General features: G+C 44.6%; 1 protein-coding gene across 7 annotated transcripts in view; it reads left to right on the top strand.

Moving 5' to 3' along the window:
* The window catches only part of ube3d (ubiquitin protein ligase E3D), a 217,819-nt gene that overhangs the window by 47,002 nt on the left and 144,255 nt on the right, over positions 1 to 26,562 (top strand). For all 7 annotated transcript variants that reach the window (XM_041188678.1, XM_041188679.1, XM_041188680.1 and 4 more), the window contains one exon: positions 23,459 to 23,631. In XM_041188678.1, coding sequence (XP_041044612.1) covers positions 23,459 to 23,631 — 173 coding nt within the window. The remainder of the gene's footprint in view (positions 1 to 23,458; positions 23,632 to 26,562) is intronic.

The following is a 26,562-nucleotide window of genomic DNA, read 5'->3' as shown; positions in this document are numbered from 1 at the left end:
TAGCCCTATATTGTCTTTGAAAAAGTGCTGCCTCTAAAGTGATACAGCAAGCAATTTTTGATTGTCGCTTTGGATGCGTGGTGGTAAAATGTTGCTCTTTCAAGGCAGTTTGGTGTACTTTGAATAACACTCTGATCCTGTTTGTAGCAAAGTGCCATATAATGTGCCTGGCATTCAAACATAATTTATTATTAGAATAATAGTTAAACTATTTGGGTATATTTTAAGTAATCTATCAGTTACAGTCTTCTTATTATGAGCAATAATTGTGATTACCGCAATCTTTTGAATGTGTGGGTTTTGTATTTTGTATTTATTCCACATTGCAACTTGCATGCTTTAAAAGGGTGTCTATGAGGGGGAAGTAAAATAAATGCACCCTATCATAGAGCGAATGCTGAATCCAAACACATCCTTTTAAAGTGCAATGATGCAAGTGCTCACTTTCTACCGAGATAATATTTAGAAATTGTTACTCTGTGAATTCTTTGAATTCTTGCTAATGTAAATGAAATTATAGAACATCTGGATATAATTGGAAACTTATCATTATTTTCATAGCTGAAATAATCTTGCTGTTCTCACAAAGCTGAAATTGAATGGATAATATGTAATATAGCAGATGAAAGATAATGTTAGCTGTGAGCATTCAAAATTATCAGGGGTTTTGATGAAGTGAATGAGGAAACCTTATTTTCACTGGTTGGTGAGTCTGTAGCTGGAGGGAATAAATTTACAATCATTACCAAGAGCAAGAGGTTAGGATTTTTTTAATGCAGATAGAGAATCCCCTACCAGAAACAGTGATGGAAACCAAATTCATAATTGCTTTAGCAGGGAAATGGATAAATATTTGAAAAATAAAAATTGACAAGGTTATGGAGAAGGGACGTAGGTGTGGGGTTAATTGGGAGATTCATTCAGACAGCCAGTATAGTTTGAATTGAATGGACTGCTTCTGTGCTGTAACATTGGAGGAACGCTTCTGAGTTGAGTCCCTGAAGTGGGTGATGGTGGTGAAAGGGACAATAGTTGGTGATCCATCTTTCAAGTGGGTTGGGTTGAGTCCATGACACGTATATTGGGCATGATCTGTAAAAGAGACTGATGCGATGAACAGGATTTCCTTTACTCAGTGTGTGATTTCTTAAATTCATATTTTCTGTGTGCTACTAATTGATCTTTCAGTGTTACTTTTTAGAGAGGGCAGGAGACTTGGATCAGGCAGCACAGAAAAGCTGAGTTAATTGGAACCCAAAACATTCAAGAGAAAGCAATACATGGCAAGAGGCTAGAAGCTAAAAATAAAAAAACATTTTTTTCAAGATGGCTGTGTGCTTCGCCTCTCATTGGTCTGTGGTATCACATGAATAGCATGTTCAGAATGTCACAGACTCACTACAAAGTTAGCGATACACTGATTCGAAAGTGATAATAATATACATCCAAATTGTACCTGTGTGAATATTGAGCAGTACACTTCAGGGTAAAGAATGTTATAGAATTCACAAGAGTTTTTTAGGAATGGGGAAAGGTTTTTAGGCCCTTCACTACTGTTGATTGATCAGTTTCAGCTTCCCACCTTCTCACCACAAAGCTTTACTCTATAAACACACTAATTGCCTCCTAGATCCATTAGCACGATTCACCTCAGTGGCCAATTTCGGTAAATGGTCTAACATCTCTGACTATTTGGGTGGAAAATTTCCACCTGATTTGACTTCATTTTCTATTTTTTTTTAAATTTCACCCCCCTATATTTGAAGCTCTTACCTGAGTGAACAATTTGCCAGGACTGTCTTTTCGAACTTTTCATCTTCGTTTTCCTTAAGCGCACTTTAATATTTAATTGGGATTGGTGTTGTTCATGCTTCATCGTGGTTGATTCCATGCTTATCAAAACTTTTGTTTTACTAAAGTTATTTGCTGCTGCTGATAATGGTGATTTTGTACATTGCTTCCTGTTGTTGTTGTAAGCACTTTATGAGCTCTGAATGGATCAGCGATGTATACACTTGGGCTAATCCCGACCTACTGGGTATTTTGTATCATTCTACCCAGGCATTTCATAATTGTAAAAACCTTGGCACAATGGGAATAGGGAACACTGATAATGTGTACTTCTGCCTGAAGGATATTATTCCTGGAAAAAAAAATGATGTAAATAATTCCTGGGATGATCTTTCTGTAACAGAAATATTTGCCAGTAAAGTTTCCTTATGCTGGCCCTAGTTGACTACAGAGTATCTGTAGAAAAATAATATTGTAAAAAAAAGTCAGCAGCATTTCAAAGACACAGTGGCATAACGAGTGTAGGAAGGATCGCATAAACGCACACCAGGGCCCTACGGCTTTGAGTTGTTGCAACTTTGTGAATCAATGGCTTGAATCTTACTGGAAAAATATGTTGTGTTATTGACATTTGTTGCTGTTAATGCACGGATTGGCTAGCAAGTTCAGGGAATTAAACGATACCCCACAGGTTGCGAATCTCCAAAACTGGGTCCAGAATAAAGAAATTTTACTGCACACAGAGATAAATTTATCAATTACAGAAACATTGGTCTAGCTTTAGCCTCATAGCGACTTCTGTGTGTGTTTGAGGGTGGTGGAGGGAGTGGTATGCAGGGGGACTGTTGTGAGGTTGGCAAGCCCAGAACTGATTCCCTGAATGCCCTGCAGGATTTATCTGGACGCGGGTTTATTGGGTTGTTTGGTAGGTTACTGGGCCTGGGGGGATGTTTTCTGGCCCACAAGCAGAGCTGTAAAGGTATTGACCTCATGGATTCAGCCCTCTTACCTCCTTTAAGCTGCTAAGTTTCCTAAACCTTGAGAAACCCAGCTGCCTGTGGTTAAAAATAGAATGACTGTTAAAATGAAGGCATGCAGCCTTATCATAATATTTAAATGACCAAACCATTTCTCACGAATTACACGCTTGCCCTTTATCCTGGAGGTGGGAGGGGTCGTGATGGGTTTGGTTCCTCTTCCAGATTTTTTTGCATTTTAGCTTCTGACATGACCTGCTTTTGAGAGTTGAGGCTTATCCCATCATACCTGGAATTGTTGACATGGCTTTTTTTCCCTTGGAATAGTATTCCTTTGACAGAGTTGCTTAATCTCGGTGTGAAGCCTGGACTCTTTATGCCAATATTTTTCAAACTCTGAAACGCTTGGGTGGAATGATGCGAAATACCTAATAGGCCGGGATTAGCCTGTGGCTGTACACCACAGATTCAACCAGTGCTTGTAAAAAGTGTACAATAATAATGCAGACATGTATGGGAAGCAGTGTACAAACATCATTGGCATTAGGGTCTTAATACTGGCTGTGCTATTAGGATAAACATCAAAGAGAAGAAGCCAGGCACTTGCCCCATTAAAAAAAAATGAGGAAAAATCATTGGGCAAGTCACTGTGTCACTCAGTCCCCTCCTGAATATATTGTGTTGTACGTCCAGCCCTCATTATTTTGATCTGGAAAAGTTCCAAGTTCTGAGGTTGAAGGAGTTGTGCACCAATGGTTTAGATAAATCAGCGACAACAGCGATTTACAATGTCAGCTTGTCACATTGTAGAATTTAATGCAATAAATTCAGCTCCTATATCCATTGCAGTTTAATCTGTCAATTTCAACACCAACACAAACTGTGGAGCCGAACAAGCTTGCCTTGCCAAAACTAGAATTTTATTTAAGGACGCATATCTTCTTACACCAGCATATCATATGTATCATTTTTCTTAGTTTCTGTAACATCAACAACTTAGCAATAAATTACATTTTTGCACAGATTTATAAATAAAATTCACATTCTCAGAACTTTTTATTTTAACGTCATTGACTATCTAATTGTAATGCTAAATGGAGAAGCGAGAATAAACTAAACAGTGTAACAATTGCTGAAAAACTAAAGCTTGTGGTTTTGGAGTAAATTGGCTCTGATGTGTACACTAGTGGATTTGCCCTGGAATTGCTCACATTAAGCTGGTCGTTGGACAGTCTGGTGGGAAGAAGCTTGAAGTGTGGGAACACAGCGCTGGGAAAGACGAAAATTTGAAGGAGATTGGGGAGGACAGGTGTGGTCCTGGGCTGCTGAGTCCAGGGTGACATAGGTTCGGAGGCCCAGCATTGGGCACATTATTGAGATTGGCCCGGGCTTTGCGACGCCAATGATGGTGAAGTTGTCAGTGTTCGTCATCATTACGTATTTGAAAAGCCCAATTTTCAAATGCTGGTAAGGGTGGGAACTGGGTGTGGGCGTGATTTTAAAAATTGCAGCCCTGGAAGGTGTCTCTAGGTGAGCTGGTTGGATTTATTAACGACAACCTGGAGGCTTTTTGGGTTTCTTTTTTTTTTAACCTGTTGCTGGTTCACAAGTGACCAGATTAATATTGGACTTACATTCACTTCATTCCACATTATTTCCTGTCAGCGTTTTTTTGTTTCCAGCAGGGTTTGATCCACAGCTTGAGGTGAGATCTGGGAGTGGAGTGGGGCTGTTAAGGCTGAGCCCTGGGTAGCACATTGGTTAACTCGTGCACAAGGAAGGTTTCACACGTCACTGATTTGCTACTTGCAAACTTGGATGTGAGGATGCAGCACACTGTCAACATAAAATGTGGATGGTTGGCGTATGTGGCTATGGAATGTTTTGCATTGCCTTGCTTCAGTTAATTCCAGCTGAAAGCTCTCTTGAGCATCTGCGTGTTGGTATATTTAAAGGATTTAGGCTGAGGCCACAGTTCCTTGTCTAGGCCAGATTATCAAGATTCTTGAAAGAGAATTCATACCAGAAACCCTAAACAAAAATGGAGAGGGCTGCAGACATACAGAGCTGGTAAATCAGCATCAGTGGAGAGAGTTGAAGTTTTGGGTTCATATCCTTCGTCACTCACTTCGCCTGTCTGACTGTATGGACAAGTTTGCAGAAAGTATTAAAAGCTAACGGAGATCTTTACAAACTGCTTGATGGTGTTCGCTGTAACTGATGCTTTGAGTTTTTTTGAATGTCAAATCCTGAAATGCCAGCTCCAAATGTGAGAAGCTACCCTTTAAGTCAGGCTACTCGGATATAAGTTCACAGACCTGATACTTTAACACTGTTTCTCTCACCATAGATGCTGCCAGACCTGCTGAGTATTTCCAGCATTTTCTGTTTTTATTTTGAGTCAGGAGTTGTCTGGATAAATGAATTAGTTCTGGCATCATTTGGCACAACTAAAACAAGTATGCACTGAGCTTTAGGTAAGGGTTCACTTAGAATTGCATTTACCTGCACACCCCAACTGCACCCCCCACCTCCCAACAGAGAACAGGTTCATCTTGTTCTATGTTCTCCTTCAAAGCTTGATACCAGCTGTGATCAGTCCCCATGCTGATGAAAACTCTAACCTAATTATATCAGTCTGACTGCAGTTTGACGTTTGTCCTCTCAACATGATGTGGCATTATTGGACTTTGCTGTTTGACCTCTCCTCCAAGGATCGTAACCTTGTCATGGTGAGGGGGTGGGGGGGTTGGGGTGGAGCTTATGTGATCCACGGAGCTTCGTCGTCTGGAAGCTAGAACTCCTGATAGGGTCTTCCTTGGTGAACAGGTCCACCCAGACAAAGAGCGATCCACTAAAGACCCCTATGATGATTCTAGAAATAACCCAGGGAACCTTGCCTGGAACAGGGATACCAGGGCCCAGTCCTGGAGCCAGGCCTGGGGGTGCTGTTACTGGCGAGCGCCTGATGGCCAGGCCACCCGCGTAACCCAGCCAGACTCAGCCCGAAATGGCTCCGTGGATCCGCCTTGTGGGTCCACCACCTGCAAGGTGAAGGGTGGGGGTGGGGTGCTATGTCAGTGAGTGAGATTGGGACAGATCAAGACGGACTAGACCTTGGCTATGGAAACTAGCTCTTTGGTTGCGGAATGTCACCTCACTGGTGGGGAAGGAACCAGAGCTGACTAGACAGTGACAATATCAGAGACTAGATATAGTTGGTCTCACCTTCACACATAGTGTTGGCTCTGGAACCAAACTTCTCGATCAAGGGTGATCTGTCTCCTACTCTGGAGTGACCCCCTGAGAGATGCCCTAGGTGAGTGTGGGGATACTCAAATGCCCCCGACTGGTTGCCACACAGTTGGATTTTGTCCCAGTGGATGAGGAGAATCGCCTCAATGAGGCTTTGGGCCTCAGAGAGGAAAACTTTGACTGTTGTTTGTGTTTATGTGCCAAACAGTAGCTCGGAGTACTTGGCCTTCTGAGAGACGGTGGATTGGTGCTCGATAGGGTGCCATCTACTGACTCTGTAGTCTTATTGGGGGACTTCAATGCTCATGTGGGGAACAATGGGGATACCTGGAGAGGGGTGATTGGGAGGAAAGGCCTCCCTGATCTGAACCCGAGTGGTGACTTGTTACTGGACTTCTGTGCTTGTCATGGATAGTCCATAACGAACACCATGTTCGAACACAAGGATGCTCATAAGTGTACTTGGTACCAGAGCACCTTGGGTTGAAGGTCAATGATCGACTTTATAGTTGTGTCATGGGACCTAAAGCTGTATGTTCTGGACACTTGGGTCTATCAACTGATCACTATTTGGTGGTGAATTGGATTCTGCATGCGGGAAGTAGGCCGGACAGTCATGGGAGGCCCAAACATGCTGTGAGGGTCACCTGGGAATATCTGATGGATGTTTGTGTGCGAAATGGTTTCAGCTCCCACCTCCGGAAGAATTTCTCTTGTATCCTGGGTGAGGTCAAGGACATTGAGTCCGAATGGACCATGTTCAAGACCTCAATTGTTGAGGTGGCTGTGAAAAGCTGTGTCTTGAAGGTGTCGGCACCTGTCATGGGGGCAGCCCCAGGACCCTGGTGACACCAGTGGTGAGGGAGGCTGTCACATCGAAGAAGGAGGCCTTCTGGGTAATGCTTGTGGATAGGCCTCCTGATTGGTTGAGAGGCACCTGCAGGCCAGGAGGGCTGCAGCAGCAGTGGTTGCTGAAGCGAAAGTTTGGGCTTGGGAGGAGTTTGGAGTGTCCATGGAGACTGAATATTGGACGGCATCAAAGTTGTTCTGGCAAACCATTTGGCGCATTAGGAAGGGTTGGCGGGATGTCGCCCAAGCTGTTCTCAGCAAGGGCGGAGAAAAACTGACCACAGCTGGGGAGATTGCCGAGAGGTGGAAGGAACACTTTGAGGAACTCCTCAACCCGGTGGACATGCCCTTCTTACAGGAGGCAGCGCTGGAACCCTCTGGTGAGATCGGATCTATCGCTTTGCTGAGGTTGCTGCAGTGGTCAAGGGCCTCCATAGCGGTAAGGCACCAGGGGTGGACGAGATTTGTCCAGAGATGTTGAAGGCGCTGGACAATGTTGAGGTGTCATGGTTAACGTGTTTTTCAATGTTGCGTGGAAGTTGGGGACATTACCGCTGGATTGGCAAACTGGGGTGGTGATCCCCATAAAGAGGACAGAGGGTGTGTTCCAATTATAGAGGGATCACACTCCTCAGCCTCTCTGGGAAAGCCTAGGCCAGAATTCCTGAGAAGAGATTTTGTCTGTTTGTCGAACCTGAGATTCAGGAGGAACAGTGCGGATTCTGCCCTGGCTGTGGAACAGTGGACCAGCTCTTCACCCTCTCACAAATATTTGAGGGTTCATGCGAGTTTGCTAATACGGTCTACCTATGTTTTGCAGAGCTGGAGAAGGCATATGACCGCATTCCTCGGGATATTTTGTGGCAGATGCTGCAGGAATATGAGGTGCCGGTGCTGCTTCTGCGTACTATCAGCTCCCGCTATTTGCGGAGCAGGAGTTATGCCCACGTTCTCGGCATTAAGTCGTATTCGTTCAAAGTGGGTATTGGATTCAGCCAAGGGTGCGTCCTGTCTCCACTCCTGTTCGTGGTTTTCATGAACAGGATGCCAAGGCACGGAGACTGTCCAGTTTGGGGGCTTGAGGGTGGAATCCCTGCTGTTTACAGATGATGTTGTGCTTCTTGCCTCTGCTGACCATGATCTCCAGCGCGCACTCGAACGTTTCGCTGCCCAGTGTGACGCGGCTGGGATGCGGATCAACACCTCCAAATCTGAGGTCATGGCTCTCTCCTGGAAAAGAGTGGGTTGCTCTGCCCAGGTGAGGGAGGAGCAGCTTCCTTTAGTGGAGGAGTTCAAGTATCTTGGGATCTTGTTCGAGAGTGATGGCCGGGGGAGCCTGAGATTGACCAGTGGTTCAGTGCGGTGGCTGCAGTTCTGTGGGCATTCTACCGGTCCACGCTGGTGCAGCGGGAGCTGAGTTTTAGGACAAAGCTCTCGGTTTACCAGTCGATCTACATCCCCACCCTCACCTTTGGGCATGAACTGTGAGTAATGACTAAAGGGATATGATTGCGGGTACAAGCGGCGGAAATAAGGTTTCTCCGCAGGGTTGCTGGGTGTACTCTCTGGGACAGGGTGAGGAGTTTAGCAATCCGGGAGAGCCTCGGAATAGAGTTGCAGCTCCCTCGGATCGAGAGGGGCCAGTTGAGGTGGTTCGGGCATCTGATAAGGATTCCTCCCGGTAGGCTCCTGCTGGAACTGTACCGGGCATGGTCCACTGGGTGGAGACCTCGAGACCGATCCAGGACATGCTGGATCTCTCTGCTGGGCTGGGAACGCTTGGGAATCCTCCAGGAGGAGTTGGAATCTGTGGCTGAGGAAAGGGAAGTCTGGCCGGCCCTGTTCAGCTTATTGCCGCCTCAACACCACCCTCACCAGGAAGAAGTGGTGTGAAAATTGATGGATGGATGTTTGATCTCTTCTCTTGGTGGCAGCCAGCACTGACTAAAATATAATAACACTGGCACTAGTATCAGTGACAATGGCCTGGATTTTCATCCTCAAGGCAGGTAGGAGGAGTTTGGAAAATCCCTGGCTTGACCTGCCCACCTCGGGAGAAAACGCCTGCAAAGTTGGGATCTTCACTGTTGGGAAGGCGGGCTCAGGCAGTCGACCCGAGAATAAGTGCAGAGACAGCCATGGGCTGGTGGGTCCAGAGCCGGACTGTTTAAAAGCTTGTCCCAATTAAAATAAAAACGCCCCTCGCCCTCCAAACACTCCCCATGCCCTGTGCGTAGCACCTCATGTCCGCTACCCACCCGCTATGGCCCCTTGTGCCAACTATGCCAACCTCTCCCCATAAAGGCCCCTCATTGCCCCTTATGCTAATCTATAAAACTATGCCCATTGACCTACTGAACACTTTCTAGAATCAATGAAACCCATCGTGTACAGTTGGATGTGTTTAAAAAAAGCTTTGAAAAAAAGTAATCCATTCATAACTTTCTGGTGTGTGTGAAAGAAAAGTCTTCACTGCAAGCTAATAGAGGCATCAATCATTCGGGTCCTTTTAAAATATCAAAACCAGGAACCACAAACTCTTGAAACCACTTCACTTGTTTAAACAAACATTGTGAAATTGACAACAGAAATAGAGAGCCTGAGCTGTCAGTCAAACAATGTTTCCTCTGGCGAGCACCTGTTTCAACAAACTTAATGGTTGTCTAGGCCCTCAAGTAAGCTTTATTATGTATGCTTGGTTGAGAGCCCAGACAACCATTACTCTTTTTGGAACAGCTGCTCCTCAGTGGAAACACTGTTTGCTTGACAGCTCAGGCGCTCTGGCCCTGCTGTCAATTTCACAATCTTTGTTTACACAAGTTAAATGGCTTCAAGAGTTTGTGCTTTTTGATACTTTAAAGGGCTTGGATGCTTGAATGATACTTTTATTAGCTTGCAGTGAAAACTTCTTTTCAAACATATGAGAAAGTTGTGAATGGATTACTTTTTCTCAAAGTTTTTTAACACACAAAACTATATAGCAGAGCGTTCATTGGCTTTAGAATGTGCACAGTGGGTCATGGGGCATAGAAATGCCATGGTTTGTTATAAGCGGCCATAAGGAGTGGCTGTAAGGGCGAGCTTGGTATAGGGGGCATGTAGTGCCAAAGGGGGAGGGTGGAAGGGCAGAGCTGAGCTTAGGGGGCATGAGGAAGACTTTTGAACTTACTTATTTAAAGGTCCTTCATGCAGACTATGATTCACGACTCCTCTGAGAGGTCATGAACCATGACTCATTGAAAACCTGGCCCGACTCTATGAAAATTGTGGAAGAGTATGACGCGCCTTTCTCCGCAGTGGAGCTGGCTAGGTCGGGAGTGCTGGGTGAGGGCTGGTTCCAGTAAAAAGCCCTCACCCAGTGTGGGCTTTTTACTGGAACCAGCCCTCACCCTTTAAAGGCACTCCTGAAAATCAGGCAGCCCAGGAATGGGGTCTGGAATTCCGGAATCGAGATCACTGGCTATTTTTAAAGGGCTTCCGAGTCAACCCGACTCAGTGAGAATCCAGGCCATTGTTCCCAAGAAGTAAAGAAGGCCTAAATTGGATGAAGAGATTTTTATGTGAGTCACTCTGGGCTGCTCTTGTGTATTCCGGTGTAGATGCGTTAGGCATTAGGTTATGTTTTTTCAACACAGAGATAAAAACAAAAAAACTGCGGATGCTGGAAATCCAAAACAAAAACAGAATTACCTGGAAAAACTCAGCAGGTCTGGCAGCATCGGCGGAGAAGAAAAGAGTTGACGTTTCGAGTCCTCATGACCCTTCGACAGAACTTGAGTTCGAGTCCAGGAAAGAGCTGAAATATAAGCTGGTTTAAGGTGTGTGTGTGGGGGGCGGAGAGATAGAGAGACAGAGAGGTGGAGGGGGTTGGTGTGGTTGTAGCGACAAACAAGCAGTGATAGAAGCAGATCATCAAAAGATGTCAACAACAATAGTACAATAGAACACATAGGTGTTAAAGTTAAAGTTGGTGATATTATCTAAACGAATGTGCTAATTAAGAATGGATGGTAGGGCACTCAAGGTATAGCTCTAGTGGGTTTTTTTTTTATATAATGGAAATAGGTGGGAAAAGGAAAATCTTTATAATTTATTGGGAAAAAAAAAAGAAGGGGGAAACAGAAAGGGGGTGGGGATGGGGGAGGGGACTCACGACCTAAAGTTGTTGAATTCAATATTCAGTCCGGAAGGCTGTAAAGTCCCTAGTCGGAAGATGAGGTGTTGTTCCTCCAGTTTGCGTTGGGCTTCACTGGAACAATGCAGCAAGCCAAGGACAGACATGTGGGCAAGAGAGCAGGGTGGAGTGTTAAAATGGCAAGCGACAGGGAGGTTTGGGTCATTCTTGCGGACAGACCGCAGGTGTTCTGCAAAGCGGTCGCCCAGTTTACGTTTGGTCTCTCCAATGTAGAGGAGACTACATTGGAGAGACCAAACGTAAACTGGGCGACCGCTTTGCAGAACACCTGCGGTCTGTCCGCAAGAATGACCCAAACCTCCCTGTCGCTTGCCATTTTAACACTCCACCCTGCTCTCTTGCCCACATGTCTGTCCTTGGCTTGCTGCATTGTTCCAGTGAAGCCCAACGCAAACTGGAGGAACAACACCTCATCTTCCGACTAGGGACTTTACAGCCTTCCGGACTGAATATTGAATTCAACAACTTTAGGTCGTGAGTCCCCTCCCCCATCCCCACCCCCTTTCTGTTTCCCCCTTTTTTTTTTTTCCCAATAAATTATAAAGATTTTCCTTTTCCCACCTATTTCCATTATATAAAAAAAAACCCACTAGAGCTATACCTTGAGTGCCCTACCATCCATTCTTAATTAGCACATTCGTTTAGATAATATCACCAACTTTAACTTTAACACCTATGTGTTCTATTGTACTATTGTTGTTGACATCTTTTGATGATCTGCTTCTATCACTGCTTGTTTGTCGCTACAACCACACCAACCCCCTCCACCTCTCTGTCTCTCTATCTCTCCGCCCCCCACACACACACCTTAAACCAGCTTATATTTCAGCTCTTTCCTGGACTCGAACTCAAGTTCTGTCGAAGGGTCATGAGGACTCGAAACGTCAACTCTTTTCTTCTCCGCCGATGCTGCCAGACCTGCTGAGTTTTTCCAGGTAATTCTGTTTTTGTTATGTTTTTTCAAACTCATTTACGACAAGTGGCATCATTTGTAAGAACATAAGAAATAGGACCAGGGGTAGACATTTAAGCTGTTCAAGCCCACTCTGCCATTCAACATGATCATGGTTGATCGTTGCCTCAATTTCACATTCCTGTCCAATTCCCATATCCTCTGAGAGACCAAAAAGCTGAATATCGCAGCCTTAAATATACTCAATGATGGAGCAACCAATTCCAAAGACTCACAACCCTTTGAGTGAAGAAATTTCTCCTCATCTTCGTCCTAAATGATCATCCCTTTATCCTGAGACTGTGCTATGGTGTTCTCGATTCCCCAGCCGGGGGAAACAGTCTCTCAGTGCCTCCCTTGTCAAGCCCCTTCAGAATCTTGTATGTTTTAATGAGATTACTTCTCAGTCTTCTAGATTCCAGAGAGCAGAAGCTCAATTTATTCAGCTTTTCATCATAGCACAACTCTCTCATTTGAGGTATCGATTTGATGAATCTTCGCTGTACTGCCTCCTAGGCAAGTGCATCCTTAAATATCGAGACTGAAACTGCGCACAGTTCTCCAGCTGTGGAGAACTTCCTTATTCTTGTATTCCAATCCCCTTGCTATATAGGCCAAAATGCCATTTGCCTTCCTAATTGCTTCTTGTACCTGCATGCTAACCTTCTGTGTACCTTGTAGGAATACATCCAAATCTCTCTGAACAGCAGTCTGCTTTTATATTCTTCTAACAAATTGAATAACCTCACATTTCCCCACATTGTACTCCATCTGCCAACTTACTGCCCACTCACTTAACCTGTCTATATTTCTTTGCAGCTGATTTAGAACATAAGAATTTGAGAACATAAGAAATAGGAGCAGGAGTAGGCCATTCGGCCCTCAAACCTGCCCTGCCATTCATTAAGATTATGGCTGATCTGCCCCAGGGCTCAACTTCTCTTTCGTGCCAACTCCTCATAGCCCTCAACTCCTCGATATTTCAAAAATCTATCTACTTCCTATTTAAATACTTTGTGATCTAGCCTCCACAACTGTAAGGTAGAGAATTCCAGACATCCACTACCCTCTGAGAGAAGAAATTCCTTCGCATCTCAGGTTTAAATAAGTGCTCCCTTATTCTGTAACTATGTCCCATAGTTCGAGATTCTCCCACTAGTAGAAACAATTTCTGAACAAGCCCCCTTGCATGTTTCATTGTCACCCCTCTTTCTCCTAAACTCTAAGGAATAAAGGCCTAACCTGTTTAGCCATTCTTGATAAGTTAACCCCCTTCATCCCAGGAATCAGCCTAGTGAATCTCTTTTGAACTGTCTCCAATGTTAGTGTATCCTTTCTTAAATACGGGGACCAAAACTGTATATGGTACTCCAGGTGCTGCCTAACTAACACCCTGTATAGTTTGTACCAAGACTTCCCTATTTTTAAACTCCAACCCCCTAGCAATATAGGTCAAAATTCCATTTGCCTTCTTAATTTCTAGCTGCACCTGCATGCTAACTTTTTGTGTTTCATTCACAAGAACACCCAGATCTCTCTGTGCTGCACTTTATAAAGTTTGTGTCCATCTAAATAACAGTCTGCCTTTTTATTTTTCCTACCAATGTGCATTACCTCACACTTTCCTACATTAAACTCCATCTGTCAAGTTTTTGCCCACTCACTCAACCTATCTATATCCCCTTGCAGATTCCTTATGTCCTCATCACAACATGCCCTCCCACCTATTTTTGTATCATCAGCAAATTTACATCACACTCTGTCCCCTCCTCCAAGTTATTAATATAGATAGTAAATAATTCAGGCCCTAGGACTGATCCTTGTGGCACACCACTAGTTATGTCTTTCTAACCTGAAAAAGACCCATTAATCCCGACTGTCTTCTTTGTGTTAACCAATCCTCAATCCATGCCAATACATTATCCCCAACACCGTGAGCTCTCATCTTGTGCAATAACCTTTTATGTGGCAGCTTATCAAATGCCTTCTGGAAATCCAGATACACTACATCGACCAGTTCCCCTTTATCAACTCTGGTTGTTATATCCTCAAAGAACCTAGAAAATTTGTTAAACATGATTTCCCTTTCACAAAATCATGTTGACTCTGTTTGATTGCGTTAAGCTTTCCTAAATGTCCTGCTATTTCTTCCTTAATAATGGACTCTCGCATTTTCCCAATGACGGACGTTAGGCTGACTGGCCTATAGTTTCCTGCTTTTTGTCTCCCTCCCTTTTTGAACAGGGGCATCACATTAGCAGTTTTCCAATCTGCTGGGACCCTCCTGGAATCCAGTGAGTTCTGGAATATTTCAACCAATGCCTCCACTATCCCTGCAGCCATTTCCTTTAAAACCCTTGGATGCAGGCCATCAGATCCTGGCGACTTGTCTGCCTTTAGTCCCATTAGTTTCTCAAATACTTTGTCCCTTGTTATATAGACTCTTACAAGATCTTTCCTCCCAATAGCTCCTTGCTTATCTGATATCTTTGCAATGTTTATAGTGTCCTCCACCATGAAGACTGATGCAAAATATTGGTTTAAATTTTCTGCCATTCCCTGTTCCCCGTTATAAATTCTCCAGTTCCATCCTCCTGTGGTCCCACACTCACTTTAGCTACTCTTTTTTTTATATACCCCCAGAAGGTCTTTCTGCTTGTTTTTATATTTCTTGCCAATTTACTTTCATAATTCATTTTCTCCCTTTTTAGTAGCTTTTTAGTCGCCTGCTGCTGGATCCTAAAAGAAATTTCCAATCCTGTGGCATACCACTAGTTTTCACTGCTTTTTATGCCTTAGTTTTTGATTAGATATCCTCCTTGACCAGCTTTGTTAACCAAGGGTGGTTCATCCTTCTCATCGAGTCCTTCTTTTTGACTAGGATAAATTTTTGCTGAGCTTTATGAAATATCTGCTTAAATGTCTGCCACTGCTCATCCACTGACCTTCCCAATTCTACCATGTTGTGATTGCTACCCCTTGGAGGATCCTTAACTACAAGATCTCTTATTATTCCTACCTCATTGCACATTACTAGATCTAAAATAGCCTGTTCTGGGGTAGGTTCTGCAACGTATTGCTCTAATAAACAATCCCTGATGCATTCAACAAATTCATTTTCCATGTTACTCCTGCCAATATGATTTGTCCAGTCAATATGCAGATTAAAATCACCCATGACAATTGTAGTGCCCTTCTTACATGCCTTCATTATTTCCCAATTTATACTCTGCCCTACAGTGAGGCAACTCCTCGGGGTCCTATAGACGACTCCCACCTGTGACTTCTTCCCCTTGCCATTCCTTATTTCCACCCAAACTGATTCCACGTCACGATCTATTGCATTTATATCACTACTCACCACTACACTGACACCTTCCTTTATTAGCAAAGCTACCCCACCTCCTTTTCCTTTTTTGCCAATTTTTCCGGAACTTCGAGTCCCCAGTTTTGGTCACCCTGCACATCTCTGTAATAGCTATTAACTCATTTCCATTTATTTCTATTTGTACCGGCAACTCATTTATCTTGTTATAAATGCTGCGCGCATTCAGATAAAGAGCCTTAAGCTTTGACTTTTTACCATTATTACTCATTCTGGTTCTAATTTCTGCTGCACTCCTCTGCTTATATTTTCTACCCCTTCCTGTCACACTTTGATGATCGTTCGCCTCTTCACTACCCTGCACCTCTGCTCTCTTTATTTTTGATTTTTTAAACTTCCCTTCAATTGAACCCTCCACCCCACTAATTAGTTTAAAGCCCTATCTACAACCCTAGTTATATGATTCGCCAAGACACTGGTTCTAGCATGCTTCAAATGAAATCCGTCCCAACGGAACAGCTCTCTCCTTCCCTAGTATTGGTGCCAGTGTCCCACGAATTGGAACCCATTTCTCCCACACCAGTCTTTGAGCCATGCATTTACCTCTTTAATCTTGTTTATCCTACGCCAATTTGCATGTGGCTCAGGTAGTAATCTGGAGATTGTTACCTTTGTGGTTCTGCTTTTTAATTTAGCCCTGAGCTGCTCGTAGTCCCTCAGCAGAACCTCTTTCCTAGTCCTACCTTTGTCATTGGTACCTATGTGGACCCTGACAACTGGATCCTTCTCCTCCCATTCCAAGTTCCTTTCCAGTCCAGAAGAGATGTCCTTAACCTTGGCACGTAGGCAACACAGCCTTCGGGATTCTCTGTCTTTGCTGCAGAGAACAGTATCTATTCTCCTAACTATTCTATCCCCTATTACAACTATATTTTCTCCCCCCATTTGAATGGCACTCTGTACCACGCTGCTGTGGTCCTTTCACTCATCCTCCCCGCAGTCTGTGTCCTCATCCACACCTGGAGCAATAACCTCATACCTATTGGATAAGGGCACTGCTGAGTCTCCTCCAAAGCTAAATTCTGGATCCCCATACCTGCCTCACTCACAGCCACACCCTCCTGTCCCTGACCATGGAGCAAATTTGATGTAATTAATCTAAGGGCTGTGATTGCCTCTTGAAATACAGTGTCCAGGTAACTGTCCCCCTCCCTGATGTGTCACAGTGTCTGCAGCTCGGATTCTAGTTCGTCAACTCCGAGCTGACGTTCCTTGAGGAGCCAACACTTGCTACAGATGTGGTCACTGTGGATCACACCGGAGTCCACCAGCACCCACATATTACAGCTGCAACACATCACCTGCCCAGCCATCTCTATTCTAATTAATAAATTAATTTGGATGTTAAATATTTTAAAAATGAATTTCTTAATTGTACTCTTCAGCTGTAAATAATGTCTTGACCATGTGGCCAATCAAAAGAGACACAGAAGAGATACCCACCAATCACCTACCTGTTTTCCTGTGATGTCACACTTCGCCTTGAGAAACGTGCTCAAGGGGCTCTCTGCCGCTGGTTTTCATCTCTCGTCGCTGCCACCCTTCTCATGCAGGTCTGTGCTCCCTGTCCTTTGTGTCCTCCTCGCAGCTTACATTCCCACCTAGCTTTGTATCATCAGTAAACTTGGATTTGTTGCTCTTGGTCTCTTTAGCTAAGAAAGCAACATAGATTGTAAATAGCTGAGTTCCCAGTAGTGATCCTTCCAGCACTCCACTAATTTAAAACCTACCAATTCTGCTTCTTGCCTGTTAACCAATTCTTTAATCCATGCTGATATATTACTATCAATTCTGGGCCTTAATGCGTGGCACCTATCAAATATGTACCTTTTGTGTCGCACCTTTTAGATGTCTTTTGAGATTTCAACTGTACCTCTACTGGTTTCGCTTCATCCATTCTACTAGTTACATCCACAAAATCTCCAATAAATTTGTCAAACATGATTTCTGGTTCATATTGACCTTGTATGATCATACAATGATTTTCTAAGTGCTTTGTTAAAATTTCCATAATAATACATTCCAACATTTTCCTGGCGATTAATGTCAGGCTAATTGGCCTGTAGTACCTATTTTTTCTCTCCCTTCTTTCTTGAATAGTAGAATTACATTTGGTAACTTCCAATTCACTGAGACTGTTCTAGAATATAGGAAATAGACTGAACAAATATTTTGTGCTAAGTCCCTGTCATTTCCTCACTCCCTATGATAATTTACCCTGGGCAGCAATTTCTGGTTGGCGAGTGGGGGCGGGGCCCTCTCGCCAACACATAAAATGATGCAGAGTGACATCGGGCGTGCGTCCCGATATCACCCTGCATCATTTAGATTCTCAGTTTGGCGGACACGCAGCCGACTCAGCCACTTAAGGCCTTTAAAAAAAAGTAATTTACCTAATTAATGGGCCTGCCCATCCAAACTTACGATTGGCGGGTAGGCAAAGAGCCCAAGCGCCCTTCTGAAAAAGCATGAAACCTCATTCACAGGCGGGATGAGGTTTCATGAGGGAATTTAAAATGTTCGGAAAATTTTTTAATAAAAATAACGGAGATGTCCCAGCACATGTGACAGTGTCACATGAGGGGACACGTCAGGAATATTTTTTTCTGCCTTAAATAAAGTTTTCACACTTGAGCCGATATCGCTGATGCAGCATTTTGCCTCAGGGAGATCTGTACGCTCTTCCACATGCATGTATGAAAGAGCGCACTCCTGGCTCAGGGAAACCCCCGCCCCCCCGCCTGCACAGGGAGTGCACAGCGCTTCTGGGTAGACGTCATGCTGGGCAGGCCTTAATTGGGAACCCGCCCGGCAGGGGGGCGGGTGGGGGGGGGGGGGGCGCAGTGCTGACCCCTGTCTCTGTCTCTAAGGGACCAACATTTACTTCAGCGACTCGCTTCCTCTTTACGTTCCTTGAGAAAGCTCTTACAATATGCGTTCCTGGCTAGTTTACTCTCATATTGTGGGCAGAATTTTGCCCTTGTTGGGCGGGCGGGCAGCTGATTGCCGCCACCGAAACGGGCCCCGCCGCCATTTTAAGTGGGTGGGCTAATTAAGGCCCACCCAGCCTGCTGCCCGACGGGAAGTGCTATACGCTTCCCATGCAGGCGGGGGGAGGGATTCCCCAAATGCGAGAGTGCGCTGCTTCGTGCATGTGCACAAAAGAGCGCACATCTCCTTGAGGCAAAGTGCTGCCTCAGGGAGCTCGCTGAAAGGCTGTCAAATATTAAAAATAGAACAATAAAAAATTCATTAACATGTCCCCCTCATGTGAAAATATCACAGGAGATGGGGCATGTTAATGAAGTACACAAAACCTTTATTAAACTTTTTTAATTCCGATATCAAACCTCATCCCGCCACTGGATGAGGTTTGTAAAAAAATCAGTTACCCGCCTGCCCATTGGGCCCGTGCGCCGAGCCGAAGTTCGCACGGGCCCCTCAAAAACCTGGTTGATTGGAGAGTTAATGGCCTTAACGAGGCCTTTAATTAATGGCGGGTGTGCATCCCACTGCATAGTGCGCCCGTTGACCGAAATATCGCAATGCCGCGCGCTGACGTCGGGACACTCGTGCGACATTTTAAGCGCTGGTGTGCGGGCTCCACTACCTGCACGCCAGCCAGAAGATTCAGCCCTGTATTTTTTTTCTTTTTATCAACATTTTGGATGCTCTTTGCTGATAGTTATAACATTCCCAACCCTCAGGCTTGCTACTGTTATTTGCAAAATTGTAAACTTCTTCTTTTAACCTAATACTCCCCTATCAAACTTAATAAGGTATAATTAAGGTATTATGATCACTGTTGCATCCTATTTAAGCCGTACTGGCTAAGGACAGCAGATTTCCTTCCTTAAATAACATTAGTGAACTAGATGTGTTTTTACAACACACAGAGGATGTTTTTATAGTCACACAGAGGATGTGACATTGTTATTATCACTCATGTTAGCTTTTTATTCCAGACTTATTTATTTAACAATTTAAATTCCCCAGATTCCAGGGGTGGTGCCACAGGACTGGAGAATTGCAAACATTGCGCCCTTGTTCAAAAAAGGTTGTAAGGATAAGCCCAGCAATTACAGACCAGTCAGTTTAACCTCAGTGGTGGGCAAGATTTTAGAAACAATTATTCAGGACAGAATAATGGAAAAACATGGGGTGATAAGGATGAGCCAGCATGGATTTCTAAAGGGGAAATCGTGTTTACCTAGTTTGCTGGTGTTTTTTTGAAGAGGTAACAGAAAAGGTCGATGAGGGTAATGTTGTTGATGTGCTGTATATGGACTTTCAAAAGGCATTTGATACAGTGCCACGCAACCGACTTGTGAGAAAAGTTATTGCTCATGGAATAAAAGGGACAGTAGCAATGTGGACATAAAATTAGCTTAAAAGTAGGAAGCAGAGAGTAATGGTCAAAGGATGTTTTTCACAATGGAGGAAGGTGGAGTTCCCCAGGGGTCGGTATTGGGACCCTTGCTTTTCCTGATATATATTAATGATCTAGATCTTGATGTACAGGGGACAATTTCAAAGTTTGCGGATGATACAAAGCTTGGGGGCGTTGTAAACTGTGAGGAGGACAATGTAGAACTTCAAGAGGACATAGATAAGTTGGTGGAGTAGGCAGATAGGTAGCAGATGAAGTTCAATGCAAAGAAGTGTGAGGTGATGCATTTTGGTAGGAAGAACACGGACAGACAATATAAAATAAGGGGTGGAATTTTGAAGGTGTTGCAGGAGCAGAAAGACTTGGGTGTATATGTGCATAGATCATTGAAGGTGGCAGGACGGGTGGAGAGAGCAGTTCATAAAGCATATGGTATCCTGGGCTTTATTAGTAGGGGCATAGAGTACAAGAGCTGGGAGGTCATGCTGAATTTATATAAGACCCTCGTTAGACCTCAGCTGGAATATTGTGTACAGTTCTGGGCACCATATTATAGGAAGGTTGTGGACACGTTGGAGAGAGTGCAGAAGAGGTTTACAAGAATGGTCCCAGGGATGAAAAACTTCAGCTATGAGGATAGATTGGAGAAGGTTGGGACTGTTTTCCTTAGAGAGGAGAGTTGATAGAAGTTTTCAAAATCATGAGAGGGTTGGACAGATTAGATAGGGAGAAGCTGTTCCCACTCGTAAAAGGATCAGCACGGGAGGGCCCAGATTTAACTTGATTTACAAAAGAAGCAAATGTGACGTGTGAAAAAACGTATTCACACAATGAGTGGTTCGGGTCTGGAATGCACTGCCTGGAAGTGTGGTGGAGGCAGGTTCAATCGAGGCATTCAAGAGGGCATTAGATGATTATTTGAATAGAAACAATGTGCAGGGGTACAGGGAAAAGGCAGGGCAATGGCACTAGGTCATAATGCTCATTGGAGAGCTAGTGGGCTGAATGGCCTCCTTCTGTGCCGTTGAGATTCTGTGATTCTGTGAACTGAACTCATGTGTCCTGATCATTATTCCAGCAATATAACCGCAATGCGACAATTTCCCCCATTCGAATAACCCCATAGTATAGGTGAATTGCCAGAGGCATTGCGTCACCCATAGTCCAGATGTATCAGCAAAGAGATTGAATAACATATACTGTCAGTGGGTGATGACCTGGAAACTGGCTTCATGCTTTAACGCTGTTTGTCAATGTATTTATCACTGGTGTGATTGTGATGACCCATGTGCTGGGAAAAGCCTGTGTTTGATTTTCTGCAATGTCCCTGTAAGAACAAAGTGGCCTGGGAACTATTTTGAAAGAGTTTTAATTGGTTTCCTGATTAGGACATTGTTAGGTTCGAAGAAACAACCACATTACCAGACATTGCCATGGTGGTGAACAGCTGAGAAGCAAAGGACTATTGGAAAGCTAATTGTAGTGGAATTGGGTTTCAGCCTTTTTTTTCTGCTTGGCCGTTCAGAAGATTGGGAACCTGTTCAAGGAGAAAACTTACTTGGCTCTTTCTGAAAGGAATAGTTTTCTGTTTGCCAGTCTTTGAACAGATCCTAGTGTTGAAACAGGTCTCTGAGAACCAAGCAAAGACTCTGGCTGGAATTTTCTGGTCCTGTTGGTGTCAGGCGGGAGTGGGGGACAAAATGCCGAGAAGGCCAAAAATTGATTTCATGCTGTCATGAAACCAGTTTGTGATCGCCTGCTCCACCCATCAATGGTGGGCTGCATTTCCCACTGCTGCACTTTGAGAACCAATTTCAATAGTTTAGCATCTAATTATAAGTCCTTTTTGCTGGAATCATCTCCCCACGCTGGATCATCTGGGCACGCTGACATGTTTCATAATTGTACATTAGTGATGTGCACTTGGTGAGCTACACTTCGCTTGGGACTTGGAGGTTTGTTAGCCTACCTTGCTTCGGGTAGCACTCACAATCATCAGTGCCAGGCTTCACCAGGCAGCACCACAACACTTTTAGGGGGGCTCACGAACAGGTGAACTCATCTACCAGACCAATCATAAGGCAGGGCTTGCTTGGGGAAGGGGGAGAAGTGGCCTCAGGCAAGGGAAGATGCTGCAGGGTGAGGGCTGTACTTGGGAAGCGGGGTATCATAGGCTGTGTGTGGGGGCACATGTTAATCTGCGCAAGTGGTCTTAAGATGGTGAGGGCTGAGGAGGCGGTCTCCAGAGCAGATGAGGCCAGATGGAGATGTGAGGATTTGTGTGAAAGAGTGAATGATGATGTCCCTTAAGCTTGCTGTGAGTGAGATGCCACTAAATGTATGATGGCCTTGTGAGCCTGTGAGTTTGGAGTGATAAGATAGTTGCCTTAACCTGGTGGCACAGATGAGATCATTCATCCGTTTTCTGCACTGGGTGGCTGACCTCTTGTGTGCAGCATTGGCACTGACCACTCTGCCACCGCCTGCCAAGCCGGAATGGTGAGACTGATGGGTCTCCTGCGGCTAGAGAGGGGGCTAGAGGACATCACGGTGGGCCTCCACGGCGTCCAGAAGGCATCCCAGAGAAGCGCCACTGATTCGGGGGGTTGCACTCTTCTTGGTTCTTGGGGCCGTGTCTTCACCGGAGGAGTCCTGGGCCGCAAGCATTGAGAAGAGCGCGTGTGGCTGCAGTTTAAAAATGGTGCCCTGCATTAGGAAATGGCGAGTTAACGGCGTGGCGGGCAAATCGGAGGCTGCCCGCCAGCAAGACTGTGTGTTTCCTGTGATGGGAATGGGACGATGTGGTGCGAAAGCCCACCATTGCAGCCGGCAGTAAAACAACTTTTTTCCTGCCCGCTACCGCACTTTGTGAAAATCTGGGATGATTCTGCCCTCCGTTACTGTGTGCGCTATACAGTTCAAAAGGACAGGACTGAAGACAGGAAGAGTGAGGGATTGTGCATCCAACAATACCCATTACTGCTGTTGAACTAGTACCAGAGCCTATCAGACCATCTAAAGGGTTTGGAGAACGGAATCTCTGGGGATTCTGTGCCACCAGCATTGTCACGATCTGAGTGAGAAAGGGTTTATAGATGTGCGCCTTGTTGATGGTAATCGTTTCCAGTAACTTCCGAGTGGAATATGGCTGCTGGCTGCTGCCATGACTTTCGTTCAATAGGCAAAACAAATTGATGGGAAATGAGAGACCGAACAAAATGAAGACCAAGTTGGAAAGACTATGAGATTGCATGTGATGAGACATTTGTATGCGAAGTAGTGTGGGTGCTTGTAACTACGTGAGGCATATCTTTGTTGTTTTAACTATTTGATGCAAAGTTTACCTAAGTTGAAATATCCTTTCCCATTAATTAATGTTACAATCGCATTGATTTTAGTTGGTTTGTTACAGTAAAAGTTTTAAGAAGTGAACTCTTGTCCAGTGTTATTCTTTCCATTGGTGTCATGGGGTTTCCTTTGTTTTTAAAAAGTTGTCAGCCTTTACAGGAATCCTAACAAGACATTGATTAGAAGTGAACTGCAAGTGGCTTTTTGAATAGCTGAGTCTTTTTAAAAATAGCGTCCTTTATTTTTGAGTGCCTTGTTTATGTTCACATGCATTATATATCTGTTTTTTGTTATTTCTGTTATTCCCTTTCTATAGCTCTGGCTTTTGAATTCTGACACCCTACTGGTGAGATCACACAATGATTCAAAAAGCGATTTTGCTGCAATTGGCAAGGACACAGTGAAGCCTGAGTCGTCTAACAAATTCTGTGAAGGAAACAATGCTGTAAAAGTACTGTACCACCCTTGTTTAAAGGAAAGAAACAAAATGTAAGTAGTATTGTTTTCAATATTTTTGTGAGGTTTTAATAGAACTAGAAGATACATGATTGCTAAAAGTGGGATAAACAGCCCCATGGTCTAGCTTGTGCTAAATCTTGCCCACCTTGTTATTGTGATGTGCTCCTTGAGCAGAGTGACTCTGGAATTCAGTCTGCTGTGGGAAAAGAGTGGAATGTGCAATGAACTATAGGTAAATGCTCAAGCTATTGAATGAACCACTGTGCGATTTTCTTTTGAAAACGATCATACTTAGGATGTAGGAGTCACTGACATTTGTTGTCCCTTGAAGATGATGTTTAATGAGCTGCTGTCTTGAACAGCTACAGCCATGTGATGAAGATACTCCCACAGTGCTATTAGGGAGGAAGTTCCAAGACTATGACCCAGTGGCGATAAAGGAACACCATTATGTGTGTCAGGGTGATATGAAGGGCAATTTCCAGGAAATGATGTTTCATACACCTGCTGCTCTTGTCCTTCTAGACTGAGGGTTTGGAAAGTGCAGTTAAAAGAACCTTGCCGAGTTGCTGCAGTACCTCTTGTAGATGGTACCCACTGCAGACACTGCTCCAGTGGTGAATTGAGTGAATGCTAAAGGTTGTGGATGAGGTACTGCTCATGGTCTGCTTTGCCCTGATGATGTTGAGCTTCTTGAACGTTGCAGCTGCACGCATTCAGGGAAGTGGGGAGTGTTCCATTCATTACACTCCTGTTTTTAGCCTTGTGGATTGTCTGAAAGCTTTGGGGATTTAGGAAGGGAGCCATCCAGCATCTTGCTTGTTTAGTAGCTTCGGCATTTACGTAGCTGGTCAAGTTGAGTTTTTGGTTGGTGATAACCACCAGAATGTTGATGGTGGGTGATTCAGCAATGGTAGTGTCATTGAATGTCAAGATGAGGTGATTTGACTCTCTCTTGATGGATATGGTCATTGCTAGGCACTTAATTTGTAAGTAACAAGTGTGCCACACATTAGCCCGAGCCTGGATATGGCCCAGGTCTTACTGTAGATGGGTGTAGACAGCTTCATTAGCTGAGGAATTCCCAATGGATCTGAATTTTATGCAATTATCAGAGAACGGCCCTAATTCTGACTTTGTGTTGAAGGTAAGGCCATTGATGAAACATGTTGGGCTTTGGACATTGCCCTGGAGAATGCCTGTAGCAATGCCCTGGGGCTGAGATGATTGGTCTCAATCACAGCAATCTTCCTTTGTACTAGGTATGACTTCAGCCACTGGAGAACTTTTTCCCCATGATCCCCATTGACTTCAGTTTGAATAAGGCATCATGATGCTATGCTGGCTGGATGCCAAGGGCACTTGCTTGTGCCTCACCACATCTCTGGAATTCAGTCCCATTATCCATGATCAAAGCCGTAATGTGGTCAGCAGCCAGGTGGCCCTGAGCATCGGTGAACAGCTTATTGGTGAGCAAGTGCTGCTTGATAGCACTGTTTCTCCTCTCATTTTGATGATGTTTGGAGGTAGGCTGATTTAGCAGTTATTTTTTGGATTGGATTTGTCCTACTTTTTGTGAATAGAACATACTTGGGCAATTTTCTAGGCAGATATACTGGAACAAGTTTACTGGGTTGTGTAGCATAGACCTTCAGCACAGCCAGGGTTGTTGTTGGGGCCAGCCGCCTTTGCTGTGCCCAGTGCACTCAGGTGTTTCTTAAAAGAAAAATATGCATTTATATAGCACCTTTCATGATCACTGTGTGTCCCAAAGCACTTTATAGTTAATGAAGTACTTTCGAAGTCTAATAGCTGTTGGAATGTAGGAAACGTAGCAGCCGATTTGTGCACAGCAATCTCCCACAAATAGAAGTGTGATAATGGCCAGAAAAAAAGGGGATTACTTTTGAAGGGCAGTCACTGTTGTTTATGTAGCCAAATCTTGCAGACAATTTATGCATGGTAAGGTCCCACAAACTGCAGGTGAATGAACAAATGGATAGCAGAGTTGTTCTGGTGGTGTTGGCTGAGGGAGAATTACTGGCCAGGAGAACCGCTTGGAGAAAACCCTAGTCTTCTGAGCTCCATGAGATATTTTGTGTCCATTCGAGACGGCAGGCATTGGTTTAATGAGCTGGATTATATGCTTAGGGTGGGATTCCCTCACCCCAGCAGAAATGTTGGGGGCGAGCATGCCTCCGCTTGGCTGGCTCACCCCACTTCAATTTTTTGGCCGATGGAACTTTACTTGTTAAGAGGCGAGACTTCAACTGCTCTTCATGAGGAAGATCTGCCTCTTAGAGCTACCAGCCCAACCGTGGGTGGCAGCTCTGCAAAGCAGTGATGGGCCTAGACCTTCAGGTAAGCCTGGGATCTTGTTGGGCTGGTGATGGGGTGCATGTTGGACAGGGTGACAGGGTAGGCTTGGGGAGGGAAAATTGTTGTTGGGGAGGGGGAATCCTCCGCTTGGCAGCAGAGGCCTGGAAAGGAGGACTCTCCTCCCCCTTTGACTGGCTTGCAGGGTCAAACCTGCCGGGCTGCACGTTGGGCGCAGGCCTGTTCTGCTGCACGTTCAATCTGAGCGGCGGCGGGACAAGGCCTGTAAGTGGCCTGTATGGCGCAACACCCTACTTTATGGGTGCCTCCTTTCCTGCTCGCAAGTGGCCTGTAAATTCCAGCCCAATGTCTCTTCTGAAAGATGACAGTTCTGACAGTGGGATAATTCCGCACTGATATTTGAATTTTCACACTTCCATTTTCTAACTCTGTTTACTTATCATGTGATGTCACTGCAGCTGTTTGGTAAAATGATAGCATTCTTTCAATTGGTAGTTCTGCACATGTATCGAAATATTTAAAGGGAATTAAAAAGTTATGTCTCCAAGTTACTGATGTTATAATCCTGGCAGTCTACATTTGACGAGGACACCAGATTTGAGGGGAATTTTGCCGTCACTGCTG

Source organism: Carcharodon carcharias, chromosome 5 (assembly GCF_017639515.1).
Source record: "Carcharodon carcharias isolate sCarCar2 chromosome 5, sCarCar2.pri, whole genome shotgun sequence".
NCBI lineage: Eukaryota > Metazoa > Chordata > Chondrichthyes > Lamniformes > Lamnidae > Carcharodon > Carcharodon carcharias.
This window is presented reverse-complemented; position numbering and strand designations above follow the sequence as displayed.